The following is a 19,839-nucleotide window of genomic DNA, read 5'->3' on the forward strand; positions in this document are numbered from 1 at the left end:
CTCTATAATAAACCTCAGAATAAACATTTATATATTCCGTTCCATTTTGATGGTTAAATCTAAAAGCTGTATCTAAAAGATGGGGAATAATTTTACTGACCTGTAACATTGTTGAAGTATCTTCTGGAACATTTTTCACCACCACAATAATTCTTCCTACATCGGTCATCTGTGAAGATACAGCTTTGTGACTTTTGGGCACAAGGCCCCATACATCACCGGGATTGGATTTACAAAGTTAAGGTATTATTCTTGTGAACAGTTTTCATTCTACTGCATCAATAATTACCTTTCTTTTTAGTTAACCAATTTATGGTATACATTCACAAACCTAAAGGTGGCTGTATATATATTTTATAATTTAGTATTGTGTGATAGGGCTACCTGCTTATTTCTTTTCTTGGTCTGTTTTGGTCCTAAAATACTGTATTTTTGTACTTGTGTCTAAATTGAATTAGTGTGCTTCACTGTGTGGGCTCATTGTGGACCACGGCGCCACTCAATCTCGCCCGAGAATAGCCTTGACCTTTCAATTGCTACCTTGATTGGGTAACCTCTGAGTACCCTTGTTCTCCGAAACTAGGGTAGCCTTCTATAATCTGTCCGTCAGGCCAGTTGTAGACATCCATTTTAGCAGTGGGGGCTGTGAGTGTCAAGCCCCAGTCCACATGGTGTCTGTTGCGGAGCAAAATGCGTGGCTAGTGGCTATCCACGATTGGATAGCCACTTACTGTCAGGTGAGAACAAAGGCAGTGAATATGGCAAGGGAAATGTGTACAAAAATCACACAGTGAATAGCTTTGAGTCAAACAACATGCACACAGGAAGCAAGACTGAAGTATACAAAAACCCAGGAGTGTGACAACAATACAAATACATGAAAAGGGATGTGGGGTAAGCACTTAGAAGCTCCTTACGACTGCAAGGAAAGTCAGCAAGCTCCTTACCCACAATTGCTGTTACAGGTACTGACAGTGCTAAGCCCACGTAGAGGTCAAGCAACAACAGGATCTGTGAGCGAACACTCTTGATGGTATTGAATAAGGGAACTTAAAAACAGTACTCACGAGGATGAGAACTGCCACTTGAATGTCAGCAAGCCCACGAACCCTGTTGATCAAACAGGGACCCAGAAAGGCTATAACAGCAATGGGAGGATAACTAAATACAGAAGACTCAAGATAAGGGGCAAGTAGGAATAGCGATTACAGAATAGTGAGGAAAACATAGGCATTCACACAGGAGCTAGCTACAACAGCACACCACACCTAATAATCAATGGGAAATAAATGCAGAAGTGCAAGGGAAAATATGGAATGGATTCCAAGAGGAAGTAAAGGAACAGGAGCAGGGAAAACGAAATTACAAAGGCAAACTTCCCCCACCCATCCAAGGAAAAAGGCAGGAAGCTAATCTATAAAGAGGAAAGACTAAAGCATCAAGGTTTACAGCAGCAAAGGTCAAAGTCAAAGAAGAAGTTACTTACCAACTGGCAACATTCTTTAGATTGGATGTTCCTCCAACGTATTCCTCATCTTAGGTATGTATTCCATCCAGCTTTAGCTGCTTCGGAAAAAGTTTTCGGCAGAGGGCGACGTGCGTCGATATCGTCAAGTCGATGGTCCCTCAAAGGCCTTTGTCAAGGGTGACGTCATCGGGTGTATAAGTAGCACGCGCGGCGCCCGTTGGCCTCAGTTCTGTTTTTCCCCCTTCATTATTGATTTTTCACTGTGTAGACTGTGCCGGCAGACAGGTATTTGCCTTGCGAGAGTTGGAGTGGCAATAGCCCGGAAAAATCTACAGAGGAGGAGGATGGGAGGGCGATGAGGAATAAGTTGGAGGAACATACAATCGAAAGAATGTTACCAGATGGTAAGTAACTTGTTCTTCGAGTGGATTGTGTCCTCCAACGTATTCCTCATCTTAGACTCCCAAAGCAGTATAACAATTCCTCTGGAGGAGGGGTTAGATTTTTCGATACCCTTAGATGGCGGTATATAGTACTACTTTACCAAAATTAAGCTCCTTAGACTGGGAAGCATCCAGGCTATAGAATTTTGAAAAATTATGCAGCGAGGACCAAGTTGCTGCTTCACAAATGGACCTTATAGGAACACCTTTGCAGGGTTGTTGAAGAGGCGATGCCTCTGGTGGAATGAGCCCTTAGACCTTCTGGTGGGTCTTTTTGTGCTAATCTGTAGCATTCTGAAATACAAAGCACAATCCAGCATGATATTGTTTGCTTTGTCACTGACTGGCCCAATTTCTTTCCTGTGTAGCCAATAAACAGTTGATTATCCACTCTAAGCTTAGAAAGCCTAGAGACGTAAAAGCTTAAAGCTCTTTTCGGAAAGATCTCTTGAATGACTGCCTGAGTCAGTTCCCATTCGTGGGACACTGTGCTCTGCCTATTCAGAGCATCTGCCGTCATATACTCTTCCCCGGCTAGGTGAACTGCCGTTATCAGGACATTCTTTCCTCCGACAGATGGCAGGAACGCTTTCAGCGCTAGTCTGATTGCTCTCAGCCCCAGAAGGTGGATGTGTAGTTTGGACTCCGATGGAGACCAACGACTGCTGATTGTCAGATCGTTGGCATGAGCTCCCCACCCCTTGAGTTAGGCGTCCGTCACTACTGTGATCTCCGGCCATGGTTGCCAAAAAAGTTCTCCTTTCAGGATATTCTCTGAACAAGTCCACCATAGAAGATCTTGGCGAACCTTGTTCGGAATCTGGAGAAGATCTGTCATTCGAACTGGGACCATTGAGTCTTTAGAGCCCATTGAAGGGATCTCATTCTCAGACGTGCCTCTGGCACCAGAAAGATGCAGGATGCCATTAGGCCAAGTAACCTTAAGAAGTTGTAGGCCTGAAGATTTTGGGCATTTTGGAATTTGGAAACCATCTGAAGAAAGTCTTGAGCCCTCGACCTGGGAGGCAAGCTCTTTCCCAGGGATGTGTCTAATACAGCTCCTATATATTGGAGCCGTTGATAAGGTGTCATTTGTGACTTCTTGAAATTGAGGGAGAAGCCCAGTCTGTGGAGGAAGTGGCAGGTGACTTTCAGGTGATCTAGTGCCTCTTCGGCAGAACGTGTTCTGATCAGCCAATCGTCCATGTAGGGACTAGACGTGAATCCCCCTCTCCGGAGGTGCGCTGCCACCACTACCATCAGTTTGGTGGAGGTCAGTCGGAATGACAGGACTCGAAACCGATAGTGTGAGTCGCCAACTACGAACCTCAGGTATTTTCTGTGCTTGAGATGAATCGGCACATGAAAATAAGCATCCTGGAGGTCCAATGACACCAACCAATCCTGAAGTTGAAGGGTCTGAAGGATCTGAGAATGGGTAACCATCTTGAACTTGTCTTCCTGGGGAATTTATTCAAGTTTCATAAGTCCAGGATGGGTCTCAGTCCTCCCTCCTTTTTGGGGATAAAAAAATACGGGCAGTATCATCCATTGTTCCTCTCCGCTGCAGGTACCGGTTCAATAGCACCTTTCTCCAGCAGGGTTAAAAGTTCTTGCTGTAAGAGCGGGTCTGAAAACTTCAAAGGGTGTCTCCTTGGTGGATTGCTTTGAGGTTGCGTTAGAAAAGGAAAGCAGTAACCTTGGGCTATTATTTCTAGAGCCCAAACATCTGAAGTAATGGCTTGCCATTCTTGCAGATGCTGTGACAGCCTGCCCACTATAGGTGTATTGTGATGCAAGTCCTAAAAGTGGTTTTGAGGCGGTTGCTGCAGCCGCTGATGGCAGAGAGGCTGTAGTTGGAGCTGGCTTTGCACGTTTTCCTCGTCCACCGAGAGTGGCCTAACTCTCTGGCCCCTTTGACTGGCCATTCCTCTCGCCTTTCCATATGAGGAGTAGTAACGATAGGATGGTCCCCTCCAAGATGGACCTGGTGCACGAAAATGCTGAGGTTGCCTGATGGCAGCTCCCAAAGACTTGGCAGCTGCCTTTGAGGTCTGCAATCTCTCAAGGCGCTCGTCAGCCTTTGCTGCCAAAAAGGTGAGACCCGTCAAAGGACATGTTCAGGAGACTGTTCTGCACGTCTGGTGTGAAACCAGACTTCCGTAACCATGCAAATCTGCACATTACCGTGCTAGTGCCCATGGACCTGCTCACACTATCTACAGTGTCCAATCCAGATTCAAGGGATTCTTGCATGGCCTCCTTTCCATCTCCAACGATGGCTAGGAATCCTGCCCTTTCGTCCCATTCTGGTATGTGCTCCGCCGCCATCGCAATGCACTCCCACAGAGTTTACGAAAACATTGCCAAGGCACATGTGGAGTTGGCTGATTTTATTGCCATACTCCTAGCTGAAAATACCTTCCATGCCCGTGCATCCATACTTATCGTCCCTGTCCGGAGGGATAGAAGGGTACGCCAGTTTGTTAGAAGCTGTGGCTGCCTGTCTGACCAAACTCTCGGGAGTGGGACGTTTAGACAGATGGAACAAGTTACTTACACAAAGAAGCCTTTGGAGCTCGGAGAAGACTCTCCACATCAACATCTTGGAGCTCCGCGCAGTGTTCTGGGCCCTCCGGTCCTTCCTTCCGTCCCTCAAGGGCAGGGTGGTGAGGATCTTCACTGACAACACCACCACAATGTTTTACATTCGGAAGCAGGGCGGAACCAGATCCCCTGCCCTGTCCAAGGAAGCCCAGGATCTGTGGCATTGGGCCATCGCACAAGGGATGCTTCTGGTACCCTTTCATCTGGCAGGGATAAAAAACACCATCGCCGACTCACTCAGCAGGGAGCTGCGCTCGTGCCACAAGTGGGAACTGTGCCAGGATCAAGTGGACCGACTCTTCCGACGATGGGGCGAAACCCAGATCGATCTCTTCGCGACGGCGGCAAACTCCAAGTGCCGGAGGTTCGCCAGCAGTTTTCCCCAACCGAGGAGCATGGGCGATGCTTTCTCGTTCCCCTCGGACGGCCTGTTCCTTTATGCATTCCCGCCGTTGCTACTCCGGCTCGTCAACCAGCTCAAGAGGTCCCGGTGCAGGATGATCCTCGTCGCACCGGCGTGGCCGCGGCAGATCTGGTTCCCGGACCTTCTGGACTTGTCAGCGTCCACACCAGTCAAGCTACCGACGGACGCGGATCTTCTCTCCAGAGAAGGAGGCGCCATTCGTCACCACGAACCAGAGTCGCTGAACTTGCAGGCCTGGCTCCTGCAGCACTAGAGTTTGGAGGATACGACATCCCGGCCGATTGCAGAGAGGTTCTTGCAAAGGCCAGGGCTTCCTCAACTCTCAAGTGCTTCGGACACAAATGGAAGATGTTCTCTATCTGGTGCCGGGCACAGAAGATTAACCCTCTGCGGATTACGGCCCCTCAAGTATTGCCGTACCTACTGTCCTTGGCCAAGGCGGGCCTATCTCACGCTTCCATCAAGGTACATCTGGCTGCCGTCTCACGTTACACCAGAACTACAGGACGGGCGTCCTTGTGGTCTCATCGTCTGGTGAAGGAATTTATGAAAGGACTGTTCCGATCATTCCCGCCGGTGAAGGCCCCTGCCCCGGCGTGGGAGCTCAACGTTGTACTAACTAGCCTCATGGGGGCCCCATTCGAACCTATGCATTCAGTGCCGTTGAAGTTCCTGTCGTGGAAGACAGCATTCCTCGTGGCCATCACCTCTGCACGAGTGGGAGAGATCCAGGCCCTGTCTTTCAAGCCTCCATACTTGACTTTTCACGACACAAGGGTGGTGCTGAGGACGCACCCCTCCTTTATGCCCAAGTTGCCGTCGGACTTCCACCTCAACGAGCCCTTGGTGTTGCCAGTTTTCTCCCCGTCACCTTCGTCGCCGGCTGAGAGGACTCTGCACTCGCTAGACATAGCTAGAGCGCTGAAGTTCTACGTGGACCGGAAGACATCACAGCTGTTTGTGAAATTTGGACCTGTGAATCAAGGGAAGGCTCTCTCGAAGTCTTCCATTTTCAGATGGCTCTCCGGCTGCATCATGCACTGTCACCGGTTGGCAAACCGACCGCTGCCCGGCCGTCCGAGAGCCCATTCGACCAGAGCGATCGCTTCTACTACGGCGTTCCTGTCTGGTGTGCTCCTGCTAGACATCTGCAGGGCTGCTACGTGGAGGTCGACGCACACCTTCACGAGATTCTACTGCGTCGACCGGGATTCCAGGGAGGAGTCCAGAGTCGGCCAGGCAGTGCTGCGCAACCTGTTCGCCTAAGGTGAGCCTGGTGAGGAGGTAAGAGTTGCTTAATGTTGAGTTGTTGTATTGCTTGATATTGAGCCTTGTGCCACCTCCCGTGGTTGTGCATGTGTATATTGCTATGTATTCTTATATTCATGAGCATGTGAATCCATGCCAGACCCCATGCTGGAGAAGGAACAAGTTACTTACCTGTAACTGTTCTCCAGCATGGGTCTGGCATGGATTCACATGCGAACCCTCCCGCCTACCCCTCTGCGGCTCTTCACTTGGTCATACTGCCACTTCACGTGCTACCAAATCTGAGGATGGCTGCCAGGGGCGGGGCTTAGGGAGAGGGCAGTCATTGGCTGGGGGCAGTATGACCCAGAGACCAGTGATTGGTTACTGCTGAGAAAGACCGATCAGAAACGAAACTGATACTGATTTTTTCTATACCGAGGATTCCCGGCCTGACGACGGGGAATATTCATGAGCATGTGAATCCATGCCAGACCCCATGCTGGAGAAAGCCGGGGTCGCTACTGGCAGGGCGGTATTTTGAAGTAAGGGATTTATTCACTGGCGGAATAGAATCCGGAGTCTCCCAATTTTTGGCCACCCTATTTTGCAAGGCTACGTGAAAAGGTAGTATTGGGTCTTCAGTAGAACCATGATCCAATGTTTCTGTGAGATAATCTTGGATGAATTGGTCTCGAGGTCTGTCCCATCCTAAATAATCTATTTCCTTTGTCATTAGCTGACGGTATGATGAACTGGCATGTTCTCCTGGTTCTGGTCTACCAAAGTCATTTTCAGGAGATGTATCAATACCACTTGCATTGTGCAGTGATTCAACCAAATCCCTCATCCCGCTTTCTTCTGTAATCGGGCATTCCGGGAGCCATATTCTAGCCCAAAAGGTACATTCTCCTCATCAGATTTCTCCTGTTCCTCAAAAATTGAGGTCAGACTTGAAGAACTCTTTCCTAGGAAGAGGTTTGAAAACCTTTTCTGGGAGAGGTGGAGGAGGATTGTTAATGGGCCCTGAAGGGATTACAGGTCTTGTAGCCTTCTCTTTCCCTTTTTCTGGCTGATTCTGCCGAACTGGGGGTTTTGGCGTTGAGGGCTTCGGGGGTCGACAAAGGCGTCGGCGCAATACCCGGTGGTGGCGCAATACCTCGATGGCGTCGAGGCTTTCTGCAAAGACTTGCCCTTTCAAGGTGTTTTCGGTCTCGGACAGCGTCTGCTTTTCTCGCTCTGCGTCCTAGAAGGTTCTCTATCCTTCCTCTTTCGATCACCCGGGCTCAAGGGCACGCGAGTGTCGGAGCGATGACACTCCTGGCCGCTTTCTCGAACACCTCCATCATTTTGACCCTGAATGCTTCCCATTCTTCGGATGATGAATGTTTAGTGGGACATTTCATCCTTTTTTGGGATTCGTCCGAGGACGAGGTGGAGGGGGACCTGTGGCGTCATTTGTTCGATTTTTTTTTGTCGCAGACGAGCAATGGGAATCGCTTCGGGACCTGGACCGATGCCTTTCGCGTCAAGGAGATTTCTCCTCACGGGACCTCGACTCGACGCTAGAGGCTTTACGGTCAGATTTGTGACCTACCTGTAGTTTTCCCCTCCTTTCTCGCAAGGCCTTCCCAGTCATCGCCCGACACTTCGTACAGGCCTCCATTTCGTGGCCTTCTCCGAGGCACCACAAACACTCTCATTGCGGGTCTGTGATTGACATTTTTGAACCGCACGACTTGCACTTTTTGAAACACTATCTCGGGGTCGTGGTCAGCGTATATGACGAGGACATATTCGATATTTGCTATTCCCACAGAACTCGAGGCGCACCGAATCTCTGAAGCAACGTATACTGCGGAAAAACGGAACTGAGGCCAACGGGGGTGCGCGTGCTACTTATACACCCGATGACATCACCCTCGACGAAAGCCTTTGAGGGACCATCGACTCAACATCAACCACGGCGTCCTCTGCCGAAAAATAAACTCCGAAGCAGCTAAAGCTGGATGGAATAAATGTCTAAGATGAGGAATACATTGGAGGACATAATCCACTCGAAATATAGAACACAGGCAAACTGGGCTGCACCAAAAGGGAAAGCACTGAGAAATTCTGCCTGCAAATAGAGGAAGACAGAAAGGGAATCTAGGAAGCAGAAATCAATTAAGCACAAATTCGAAATCCAGGTATAAGGAACAAGAAATAGAAACTTGAAACTAGGCACAAAGCTAAGAACCAGGAACAAGGGACCAGTCACAAACAGGAACACTGCATCAATGACCAGCACTGGACTGAAGCAAACCGGCTTTTAAAGCTGCTTAACGAGCATACGCCTCAGGTGTGCTGCTTGCTGCACCTGCAGCCACCTGTGTTGCCTATCCTCCACCCAGCCATGTCCTGCAAAGGTGGAGATGAATCTGTGGGCCAGGTATTCTGGGAGGCATAGTCATTAGATTAAAGCAGCATACTGGCTGCCAAAAACCTGGAATGGATCCGGAAGGGAAGTAGCTTGGAAAATAAGGATTTAGCGCTCCCAATTCATCACAGCACTGTAGCATAAGGTTTGGAAGGAAAGTCCAATAGGGAATAAACCCCAAATCATACCCCCAAGTGGTGGGAACAGGAGCGAATCGTGATACTTACAGTTTGAATGGTGCCGATCCTACAAAGGGTTACAATGGGTGTAAAGTCTTATCACCATCTCTCCTTTTACTGAATTCGATCAGTGTTGGACTGGTCAAGAAACCCACTCCTTGAACTACCCCTGTTAAGTGAGATTAAGAGTGCTACTTAACTGAACGTTCCTTAACTTTTGGGGACTCTTATCACAACCACTGGCATTGTCCAATCACATTGCATTTTTAATTTGTGCCCCAAGTTCTGCATTCAATGTGTTTCTTTTTAAAGAGGTGGGTTTGTGGGGTTTTTAGTTTGTTGCATTGACTGAGTTGACTTTCCTACACTTTTATATAAGTAACAAGTTACGCAACTGTTCACCAGCATGGGTCTGGCATGGATTCACATGCTCATGAATTCCCCCTCATCAGGCTGGGAATCCTCGGTAATTGAACAAACAGTTTGTTTTGTTTCCCAACTGTTTTTCTCCCATTAACCAATCACTGAGCTCTGGGTCATACTGCCCACAGCCAATGACTGCCCTCTATCTAAGCTCATCTGGCAGGATTCTTCAGATTTGGTAGCGTGTAAAGTGGCAGTAAGACTAAGAAGCGCTGCAAAGGGGCAGGCGGGAGGGTTCGCATGTGAATCTATGCCAGACCCATGCTGGAGAACAACGGTTACAGGTAAATAACTTGTTCCTTCTCCAGCATGAGGTCTGGCATGGATTCACATGAATGAAGAATACATAGCAGTACACACATGCACAACTACAGGAGGTGGCAAGGCTCAACAGAAGCAATCGCTTATCTCCTCACCAGGGTCACCTTCAAGCGAACAGGTTGCTCAGCACTGCTTGGCCGACCCTGGAATCCCGGTTCACGCAGTAGAATCTCGTGAAGGTGAGCGTCGACCTCCACGTAGCAGCCCTGCAGATGTCCAGCAGTGGCACATCAGACAGGAAAGCCGTAGTAGCAGCGATCCCTGATAGAATGGACTCTCGGACGGCCAGGCAACGGGTGGTTTGCCAACCGGTGACGGTAAGTGATACAGCCGGAGAGCCACCTGGAAATGGAAGCCTTGGACAGGGCCTTCCAATGGTTCACAGGACCAAAGTTCACAAACAGCTGAGAGGTTTTCCAGAAACTCTTTGTGCAGGCCACAAAATGTCAGCGCTCTAGCCACATCCAGCGAGTGCAAAGTCCTTTCTGCGGTCAAAGATGGTGTCGAAAAAAAACACAGGCAACACCAAGGGCTTGTTAAAATGAAAGTCCTACGGCACCTTGGGCATGAAGGACGGGTGCATCCGCAGCACCACCCTCGTCTCGTGGAAAGTCAAGTAAGGTGGTTAACAGGCTAGGGCCTGGATCTCACCCACTTGTCATGCGGAGGTGATGGCCACAAGAAAAGCTGCCTTCCACGACAGAAACTGGAGTGGAACAGAATGCATAGGCTCGAATGGGGCTCCCATGAGAATAATAAGTACCACATTGAGCTCCCAGGCCAGGGCGGGAACAAGCGAAATAGTCCTTGATGAATTCCTTGATTAACCGGTGCGACCACAAGGAGGGTCGTCTTGGGGATCTGGTGTAGCGGGAAACAGCCACCAGATGAACCTTAATGGAGGCGTGAGCCAGCCCCGACCGGGTCGATACGCTGCGAACGGCACCAAATTGCAGATCTCTTCCATTTGAGTCCGTAGTATTTCAAAGGAGACAACGCTCTGGCCTTGGCGAGTACCTCGTTGCAGTACCCAGAAGATCGGAACCCCCAAATACTAATGCTGCAGGAGCCAGGCCTTCCTGCTGAGGGAGTCAGCAACAGTGTTCTTTACTCCTGCCAGGTGGAATGGAATGAGGAAGAGCCCCTGGGCGACTGCCCAGTGTCACAAGTCCTGCGCCTCCCTGCAGAGCACCGGGGATCTGGTGCCCCCATGCTTCCAGATGTAAAACATTGCGGTGGTATTGTCCGTGAAGACCCTCACCATTTTGCCCTTGAGAGACAGTAGAACAGTAGAAACGACCTGCGGGCCCAAAACACTTCCAGTACATTTATGTGCAGATTATTCTCTTCCGGCAGCCACAGGCCTCTGGCGTGAAGACGTCCGGTGTGGGCTCCGCATCCTTCCAGAGACGCATTCGTCGTGACAATCTCCTGGTACGGGGGGGGGAAGGGGGTGGAAATCAGTGCCTCCTCTGATATTGGAGCACATGCCCCACCACTAGATCGCCCGCCAGAACTCCATGTCGCGCTTGTTCTTGTCCTGGAAGCCTCTGGACACATGAAGCCAGCGTGCGTAAATGAACTCCTGTAGAGGCTGCATCCGTAGCCTGAAGAACCGAATCAGGTAAATGCACGACATCATAACGAGCAGCGACTTGATGGTTCTCACCAAGGTGACCTTTAGTGCCAACAGCCGTTGCACCTTCCCTAAAATGGCCAATATCCTTTCCTCCGACCGTGACACCGGGCACGAACACCATGTTGAGTTTGGATCCCAGGAACAGAGCATCCTGCGATTGAGTTGAGCAGGACTTTGTATAGTTCACCAAGAACCCCAGATCCATCAGAAGACGGCCAGTCCACTCTATGTGTTCGACAGTGGTGTCCCTTGAGTTAGCCCTGATGAGCCATTCGTCCAGGTAGGGGTAAACGTGGATCCCTGCAGTTGAAAACTCTGGGCGCCGACTCAGCCTGAATGGAAGGGCCTTGAACTGATAATGCCTCCCCTCCTTAACGGCGAAGCGCAGAAACTTGAGATGTCCTGTGTGTATGGGGACGTGGAAGTACGCGTCCTCCAGATCCAATGACAGAAAATCCCCTCCTCCAGCTGGCCGAACACGTGCTGCAGCGTGACCATGTAAGGCAAAGTTTGCATGCAGTACCCTCTGGGAACACTACAAACAACTCTGACGTCAGGATTAAGCAACCCAACCTTTGGTATAAACTTGTACTATACAGTGTTGGTAGCGTGTTGAGCAGCCAGGCTTATCTCAAGAGGGGAAATGTGAGCTGTAGTGGAGTTACACACAAATTCACAGTTACATGTATTCAAGGTTTCTTGCATTAACAATTATTAATTTATCAGTCAGTTACAAAGTTGTCTTCAGAACAGAGCAATTAGAATAGTAACAGCCTACACTCTTAGTTTATAAATCAGTAAAGACCCTTTTGGAATGGCCCACAGACAACCTACACCCACAGGTGACTTCAATAACTAGGGTGCTGGGGACATTAATATCTTTCTATTAGCATTAAGAATACTCTTAGTAGTTGGTAAAAGGCAAAGGTTATTAGAACAAGCGACCACAAATATTCATAAGCAGGGCAAACACTTTCATATTCCTATAGAAGAGTCATTCAATTCAATAGGCTAAGCCAAAGTCAATGGGCAAAAGTCTTGTATAGGAGGAAGCACTTCTGGTAAGTAAATGGAAAAGTCTTTGCACAAGTTCTTAGTAGGAAAAGAAGAATCAAATGTAGGGGCACAAGTGTTTCAGCTCCTCGAGTCTACAGCAAATAGTAACACTCCGGTTCCTGGCCGTCGAGATGGACTTTCCTTGCTTCTTGGGTCCCGCACTCTTGAGGGGGCTCAGGCTTGGTCAGTCCGGCTTCCTGGTAGTTCAGAGGATCTTCCAAAAGCTCTAGGCCTGCTTAAAAGCAACGCACACAATCTGGTGTTCCGCTCCCTGGCTATACGGTTTCCAGCAGCAACTAAGAAAATTCAACCAGCTCCAAGATGGATTTCCAGGTGGTTTACTTTGGAGTTGATTGGTCCCACCAACTCAAGGAGAGAAGTCGTTCGTGCAGGGGCTTCAGTGTCGATGCGAACCTGGTGTTTCGGCACTGCAGCAGGGCTTCACCGGGCAAACCTACAGTCCAGGAGTTGCAGCAGGCGTCTTCAAGCTCTTCATCCAGTGGTCTACTCTGCCTTCCAAGCCAAGAGACTCCTTTTATTCAGTTCTCTCTCATTCATGCCAGCCTAGCTGTCACTCACCCAGCAGGGTGGCTGTCCTTGCCGGACAGTCAGCCAGCCAATCACCACTGAGTGCATTTGGGTCTCCTAGGAGACTAAGCACAGGGAGTTTCGGGCACCTCCCTCACTTCCTGCCTACCCCAGACACTCTGGAGCCAGGGGCGGGTTTCATTCCTGAATCCCACAAAAGGCGAATTAACAAAGACCAAACCTGGTTTGGTACAGAGAAAATCTCTATTAGGACCTTTCCACAAAGAAATGGTGACAAAATAAGACTGGGTGCCATTTTAACAAAAATGGCTCCCGCGGTTGCTTTACAGCAGCTGTTAACCCAGCCAGCGGTGAATGCAAACCTTGGTAGTTCAAACGAAACCACTGCCACCAGCCATTCAGTGAGGAAAGGGTAGTTCAAGAATGGGCCTCTAACCCTGGTCCTTTCGTACGAGGAAGTACCTTGAATATACTCCAGAGTCGCCGTGGAACCAGCTCCATCGCCCCTTTCTGTAACATGGCCAGGACCTCCAGCAGCAAATGAGGGATGTGGTTTTCCTGCCGGCTAACCAGTGGTATTCACTGTCATTTTCGTTGGATCTCTAAGCTGTGTTCAAGGGCGAGAGCATGGTCTCTCACGCCAACGAAGTTCGCCAGCCGGCCTCCCACCAAGGTGCATGGGTGGGGACCCGACGTTCTGATCGGTTTAATCCCCTTTGGAGTTTGAATGGCCCCTCTGAGGTCCACGACAACGACCGCTCTCAAAGGACTTGGAGTGACCCCCGTTTGCTTCCTGGGTCGAGCAGCAGGAGGGTTGGGCGAACCGAGCCAAAACCTTTTGATGACCTGAAAGACTTCTCTCCTGAAGAACGAAAGGACGTCCGTCGTTGATTCAGGGTGCCCAGCGCACGTGCCGTCTCCGTGTCAGCCTTGATGGCCTGAAGGGATTCATCCACCGTCTTCCCGAACAGGTTGTCGCCGTCAAAGGGCATGTCCAAAACACTTGTCTGGACCTCTTGGTCTAAAGTTGGTGGCCTGGAGCCACCAGCCATGACAAAGACAGACTCCATTTCCCATGTGGCAAAAGCCCATGTCCGCGATGTCCAGGGCCACCGTAATGCATGGTCCGACGCCACCTCGCCTTCTTGAAGGATCTCCAAATCTTCCACCCGCTTGTTATCGGGGAGGAAGTCCAGCAGTGGGGCCAGCTTAGACCACAGCTCCCGGTCCTATCTGTAGATAACCATTCTACCCATCGAATCCAGCTTCATTCCCTCGTTGTCCAGAGGGGTGAAGGAAGCAGTTGCCAAGCCCGACGACTTCTTCCTGGCAGCCGCAGAGACCAGCGAGTCTGGCGCCGGCTGAGACGGCAAACACTTCAGTGCTGAGTCTGGCACCCTGTACTTCTTTTCCAGCCAGTCTATCTTCGCTGGGGCTGTAGAGGGGTTCTTCATCAACGCCAGCCTCTCATCCCAAACATCATCCAGGAGAGGGACTGAAAGGATGGTCTTCCACTTCGCTTCCCAGCGCTGATATAAGAAGCCTTCCTTCTCCTCCGACATGAGCTGGAACAGCTCTGAAACTCAGGCGATCATTGCGTAGAAAGACCCCACCTCGTCCAGAGGAGAGGCTCTGGGAGGAGGGAACGGGAGGTCCCCCATCCCGCCGCCGCCATCATCATCGTCGTGCGTGCCAGTGGTCGCTGTGTCCCTCTGGGATAGCGGCGATGGGGAAGGTGGTGAAGGTTGGCAGGGAGGAATATGATGCCTCCTCTTCTTGGCTGGTGGGTACCCCGGGGTCACCGGGATCCTCCTCTGTATCTCCAAAACTAGAGTGTGGAGAGAATGTCCTGTGAAATGTCTTTAGGCTGTATCTGGGGTGCATGGATGGAAGGCGCTGTGGCCTCGTCCTGGAGCCCCTCGTCGTCACACCCCCTTATCCCATCGTGAGGCGAATCTTCGGCATTACCCTCGTTGTCATCACCCTCCTGGACGGTGTGGGTGGAGATAATCTCATCTTCATCCCCCAAAGAAATGTCTGTACCCTGCAGACCTTCGACCCCCCCCCCCACCCCCTTCTTCGGGTCCCGAGGTATTGGTCTAGGGCGAAAGTCCGGCATCCTGTTTTCCGGGGTCTTTCAACAGGGATGCTCAAAGCCTCCCTCGTGGGAGGAAGGCACACCCTGGCTGTCGCCGGGGCACCCTGCGGGTCCACCTTTACAGCCTTTGAAAGAGACGCCACCACCACCTTAAGGGAGGGTGACGGCTTTGCATGGTGTACCTGGACCCTCACGGAGAGGCCGGTCCCCTTGACCGGTTTGGGCTTCTCCTTCCTGGCCGTGTCGGACGTCTTGTCCTGCTTGGCCTGATCTGTCGTGGGTGGGTCGGTCACTGCACTCTGCCTGGCCTTCTCTTTGGCCATCTCTCTCAACTTCCCTGGGGTAGTTGACTTTCTCTTGGACGACCATCCAGAGTGGCAGCTGGAGACCGATGCTGATGGAGATGACGATTGCGCCCTAACTGTCGAGGGACCCTCAACAGCGGCTACACAGACAGAAACAGACTGGCGGTGGTTGGTCCCCCACGGGAGGGGCACCCTCAAAAGGACTTCGAAGCCCGCTCTGGTTTTCCGGATATGGCAGAGGCATGCCCCTGGGGGGCAACCGGGGTAGAGGCCTTGGATTGCAACTGCGCTTTTCAAACGTTGGTGTTGATCCCTCAACGTGTGCTTCGAGATGCCACAGTAAAAACGCACAACACTCCTAGTTGTGCGTCGGGTGCAGGCAACACAGGCACTGGGAATACTAGTCGTCCATGTACACATTCCGCAAACCGCAAATCGGAGCAAAGCTTGAAGAGGGAAGCGCCGTCCTTCTCGTCCAACATGATCCACGCAGTGTAGGCCTGAGGAATCTTCTGGAAGCCCCCCAAGAACACTCGACGAAAATAGCCCTTGAGGGGCTGAAAGAAATCCAAAAACTGGACCCCATTAGATGGATGATCGATCGAGCACACAGGCTCAATTGACCAAAAAGTAGAGTGAACTCTCAAAAAAGCGAAAAACGCAGTAAAAGCTTGAAGAGCAAAGCATGAGGACTCCCAAAACTTCAACGTGTGGCAAAAATCTGAACATGGCTGCCAGAGGAGGGGCTTAGGTAGAGGGCAGTCAATGGCTGGGGCATTATGACCAAGAGCTCAGGGATTGGTTAATGGGAGAAAGACAGTTTGGAAATTAAACTGTTTTTTCTATTAATGAGAATTCCCAGCATGACGATGGTTAATTCTTGAGCACATGAATCCATGCCAGACCCCATGCTGGAGAAACTCAGATATTTTTATATTGGCACATCTGTATAAAGCTGTTTGGGTCAGCTCACATCCCTCCTGAAGATATAGTTTGCCTTCGGACTGCGATAGCAACAGGTATGAAGATAGAATCTCTGCCAGGTTGTGCCTGTTTCAACTTTGTGATAACTGTTAGTTTAGTAGTATCATGGAATTTAATAGGCTCTTTAGCCACTTCTCTTCCCTGCAAGTCCTCCAGGGTTGCAGCGATCCATCACAAACAATGACTCCCTATTTTACAATTGCGATGTTCAGGAAAACAAGCTCTGTGTTAAGCATTGCTAGGTCCACACTCAGTATGGTGAAGATAGACAGATGTGGAAGAATAGCTATTCATTGGAAAACATCAAAACTAATTTTAACTGGCATTATAAAATTACCTTCGTTTATTTTGGATATGTCCACACTAGAATTATTCACATGCAACGTGGCTTGCAAAGCAGGGAGCAGTTGTCGCAGTATAGTTGGGTCTTGAAGTAATGTAGGCATTGGAGATTGTAGAAGGGGGGAGACAGGGACTGTAGAAGAGGAAGGAGGGGCAGCAGTAGGATTTACTGCAGCAGATGTTGAAGGAGTTGTGCAAACATGGATTGTAGGCTTATCCATGGTTACAGAGTCTGAAAAAAACAACACATGGCTTTAGAAATAAATAGTTCAAACTACACCACACAGGGTAAAAATGCATACTGTAATATATTGCAGTTAATTTCACAATCCCGTCCTTCCTAGAAAACCTCTCATGAGATAGTAGCCCTTCAAGTGCCCTGAAGAAGCAACAGTGGACAAATAGGTAAGCAAGAAAAGGAACTGTGTGGACCAAGGAAAGGACACACGACCTAACTTGGAGTAGTGCGAGCAGGCAGTTTAGGCTTTCTCAAGAGGCCAGTTCATATTTGTACTAGGGCACGTCACATCTAATCAAGATGAACGAGTTACTTACCAACTGGTAACGTTCTTTCAACTGGATGTTCCTCCAACGTATTCCACATCGTTGACATGTAATGTCCACAGCTGTGCAGTTCAGAACGTTTTTCAGTGAAGGGCGTCCTACGTCGATGGTGTCGGGTCGATGTCCCATGAAGGCCTCCGTCGAGGGCGGCGTCACCGGATGTTATAAATATGACGCATGGCGCCAGTAGCCTCAGTTTAAGTTTTTTTCCTTAAGCATGCATGTGACTGATGCCTACATTCTGGACTGCACATAGCCTTGCGGAAACGTAAGCTGCAATCGCATAGGAAATTCTCCAGAGCGGCAGGCTGGGAGGGCGATTTGGAATAAGTTGGAGGAACATCCAGTTAAAAGAACGTTACCAGTTGGTAAGTAACTTGTCCTTCGAATGGATTGTGTCCTCCAACGTATTCCACATCTTTGACAGACTCCCAAAGCAGCACAAGTAAATGGAGGAGGGAAAAGAATTTAGAGTACCCAATTGGATAGCGGTCAGTCCAGTTGTGTCTTCCTGCAGGAGTGACGCTGGCCCACCAGTACCCCAAACACCCCCCCCCCCCGCACTCCCCCAAGTCTGCCTGCCAAACAGTCTCAGTACTGATGTAACTACCTAGCTGGCAAACCCAAGGGGAAAGGGGATATGGAGCAAACAACAAAATGCATATCTTATGTGGCACCTCTGACACCCTCACAACTGGGCTGGAAGACGTCAGAAAGAATCTACAAAATAATAACAGCTGATTACTTTCTGCACTGCTTTAATTGACTCTTATTTATCCCCAAAAGAAACCACCAGCTCCTCCCTCTATACCTGCTGCCTATGCTGAATAGCTGATAGGCTCTTGTAATCTGCTGCTGCAAAACCTGAAATCTTTGAAATGTCTTTAGTTTTTTTTACTCCTTTAGAATTTCTTATTTCCCAAAATGGAGTTCAAATCTGCTTCAATAGATCGGTCTGACTTCAATATACTGTTCACTTTCCAATGGTTTAATTTGTTGCTTTAACTTCAGTGAACAGAAGATTTCTTAATTTATTTTCATGTATTTAAACAGTTAATTAAAAATCTGTTGAATAGAGATCATTTAGTGCTGACACAGCCTTTACTTCTTCTCTGAATCTACCGTGTCACTTTACTTGTAAAATGTCTCACTGCTGTGCAAGAAATGCGGTGCTGTTGAATCCTCAGAAACAATCTCTAAGATCACAAAGCACGGACTGCGAAGTCACTTCAAAATGACAGCTGCTTTCATTAAATAACGTTTCTTTTCCTAAAAGACTCGACGGGTACGCACATTATGTATTTTGGGTCCTTTCCTCTGCGGTGTCCGACGAGACACGCTGGGAGGATATATAGTCTATAAATTACAGAAACAAATGAAATTATTGTAACTTCAGTTAGAAAAGTTCGCGAAATTGCGTCGACTGCTGCTTGCGCAAGTGGTTAGTAAAATTAAACTAGACGCTGTAGAGATTTATCTTTTCTCTCAAGTTTACACAAGCGCATATGCCAGCTGACAGTTGCTGCTTTACAAGTCTTTCAGCATTTTAAAAGTTACGCTGACAGTTAGCTGGACAAATTCTTAATAACAGTTCTAAATAAATAAAACTCATTAACTTTTTTATGAAATTTGCTTTTGCTTTAAATAAAGGACTTCGCTTTCTTCTTCTATAATCGGTTACTGGATTCTTTGACTGATAAAACTCTTCAGAACGTTCTTCTGTGGTTTCTTTAGTTTCACTTCAAATAGACTGGATCTTTTTGGGATAGATAATATATATATATATAAATATAAATAAACAGAGCTAAAATAACTGCAACCTGCTCCATGAGCAACTAGAATGAAAGGCAGTTTAGAACTCCTTAACTACGTCACAATCCAGCTCAGCCAATCACTGCTGCTGAGCCTGGCATCCATCTTGCCCTGGCGAAACAAAGGCTTCCTGAAGTCTCATTAAGGAAAATAAACTCACAAGCCAAATCTAAATCATTTAAAACTAAAACCCATTACCCAACTCAGACTCAGGATAACTACTGATAATAACTCCTACACTTCCAGTTAAAATGTTTAAATAAAATGCCAGTGTGGAGACCTAAATGAACCTTTCAGTTGTGTACTGTAGTGAGGGAATCTGACCATGCACTGTGGGATCCTGACAATTGCGGAATAAAGAACCGCCTTCCCAAAGGCCATATCCTGACCATGGATCGTATCCATGGAGTAATGTTCAACAAATGTGTGGAGCGAAGCCGATGTAGCAGCCTCACACAGAGTCCTAATAGGCACTCCCCGTTGGAGGGCGGTAGAAGTAGCCATGTCCCTAGTGGAATGAGCTTGCAACCCTTCAGGAGGGGCCTTATCCGCCAATCGGTAACACTCTGTAATAGTGAGGATAATCCACCTGAACAAGGTCTGTTTGGTAACAGCCTGGCCCAAACGGTGTCCAGCATATCCTTCAAAGAGTTGTTTGTCCGCTCTGACCCTGGACATCCTAGAAGTGTAAAAGCTCAGAGCTCTCCTACGACCCAACTGATGGAGTCACTCCTCTTCCTTACCAGGATGAGGAGGAGGATAGAAATATGGGAGAACCTCCTGAATCAAATGAAATTCAGATACTACCTTGGGTAGAAAGCAAGGACGTACCCTGAGTACAACCCTTTCCTTGTGAAACACAGTAAAGGGTGGCTTAGAGGGAAGTGCCTGCAATTCATTCACTCACTCTGCGAGCGGAAATAACCGCAACCAAGAACACAGTATTGAAGGACACTAA

At 48.9% G+C, this 19,839-nt stretch overlaps 1 protein-coding gene across 9 annotated transcripts in view; it reads right to left on the reverse strand.

Annotated features, from left to right (window-relative positions):
- WAC (WW domain containing adaptor with coiled-coil) overlaps positions 1-19,839 on the reverse strand; it is a 978,331-nt gene that overhangs the window by 525,227 nt on the left and 433,265 nt on the right. For all 9 annotated transcript variants that reach the window (XM_069648101.1, XM_069648094.1, XM_069648099.1 and 6 more), the window contains one exon: positions 16,501-16,737. In XM_069648101.1, coding sequence (XP_069504202.1) covers positions 16,501-16,737 — 237 coding nt within the window. The remainder of the gene's footprint in view (positions 1-16,500; positions 16,738-19,839) is intronic.

This window comes from Ambystoma mexicanum, chromosome 2q (genome assembly GCF_040938575.1).
Source record: "Ambystoma mexicanum isolate Mex_15411 chromosome 2q, UKY_AmexF1_1, whole genome shotgun sequence".
Lineage (NCBI taxonomy): Eukaryota > Metazoa > Chordata > Amphibia > Caudata > Ambystomatidae > Ambystoma > Ambystoma mexicanum.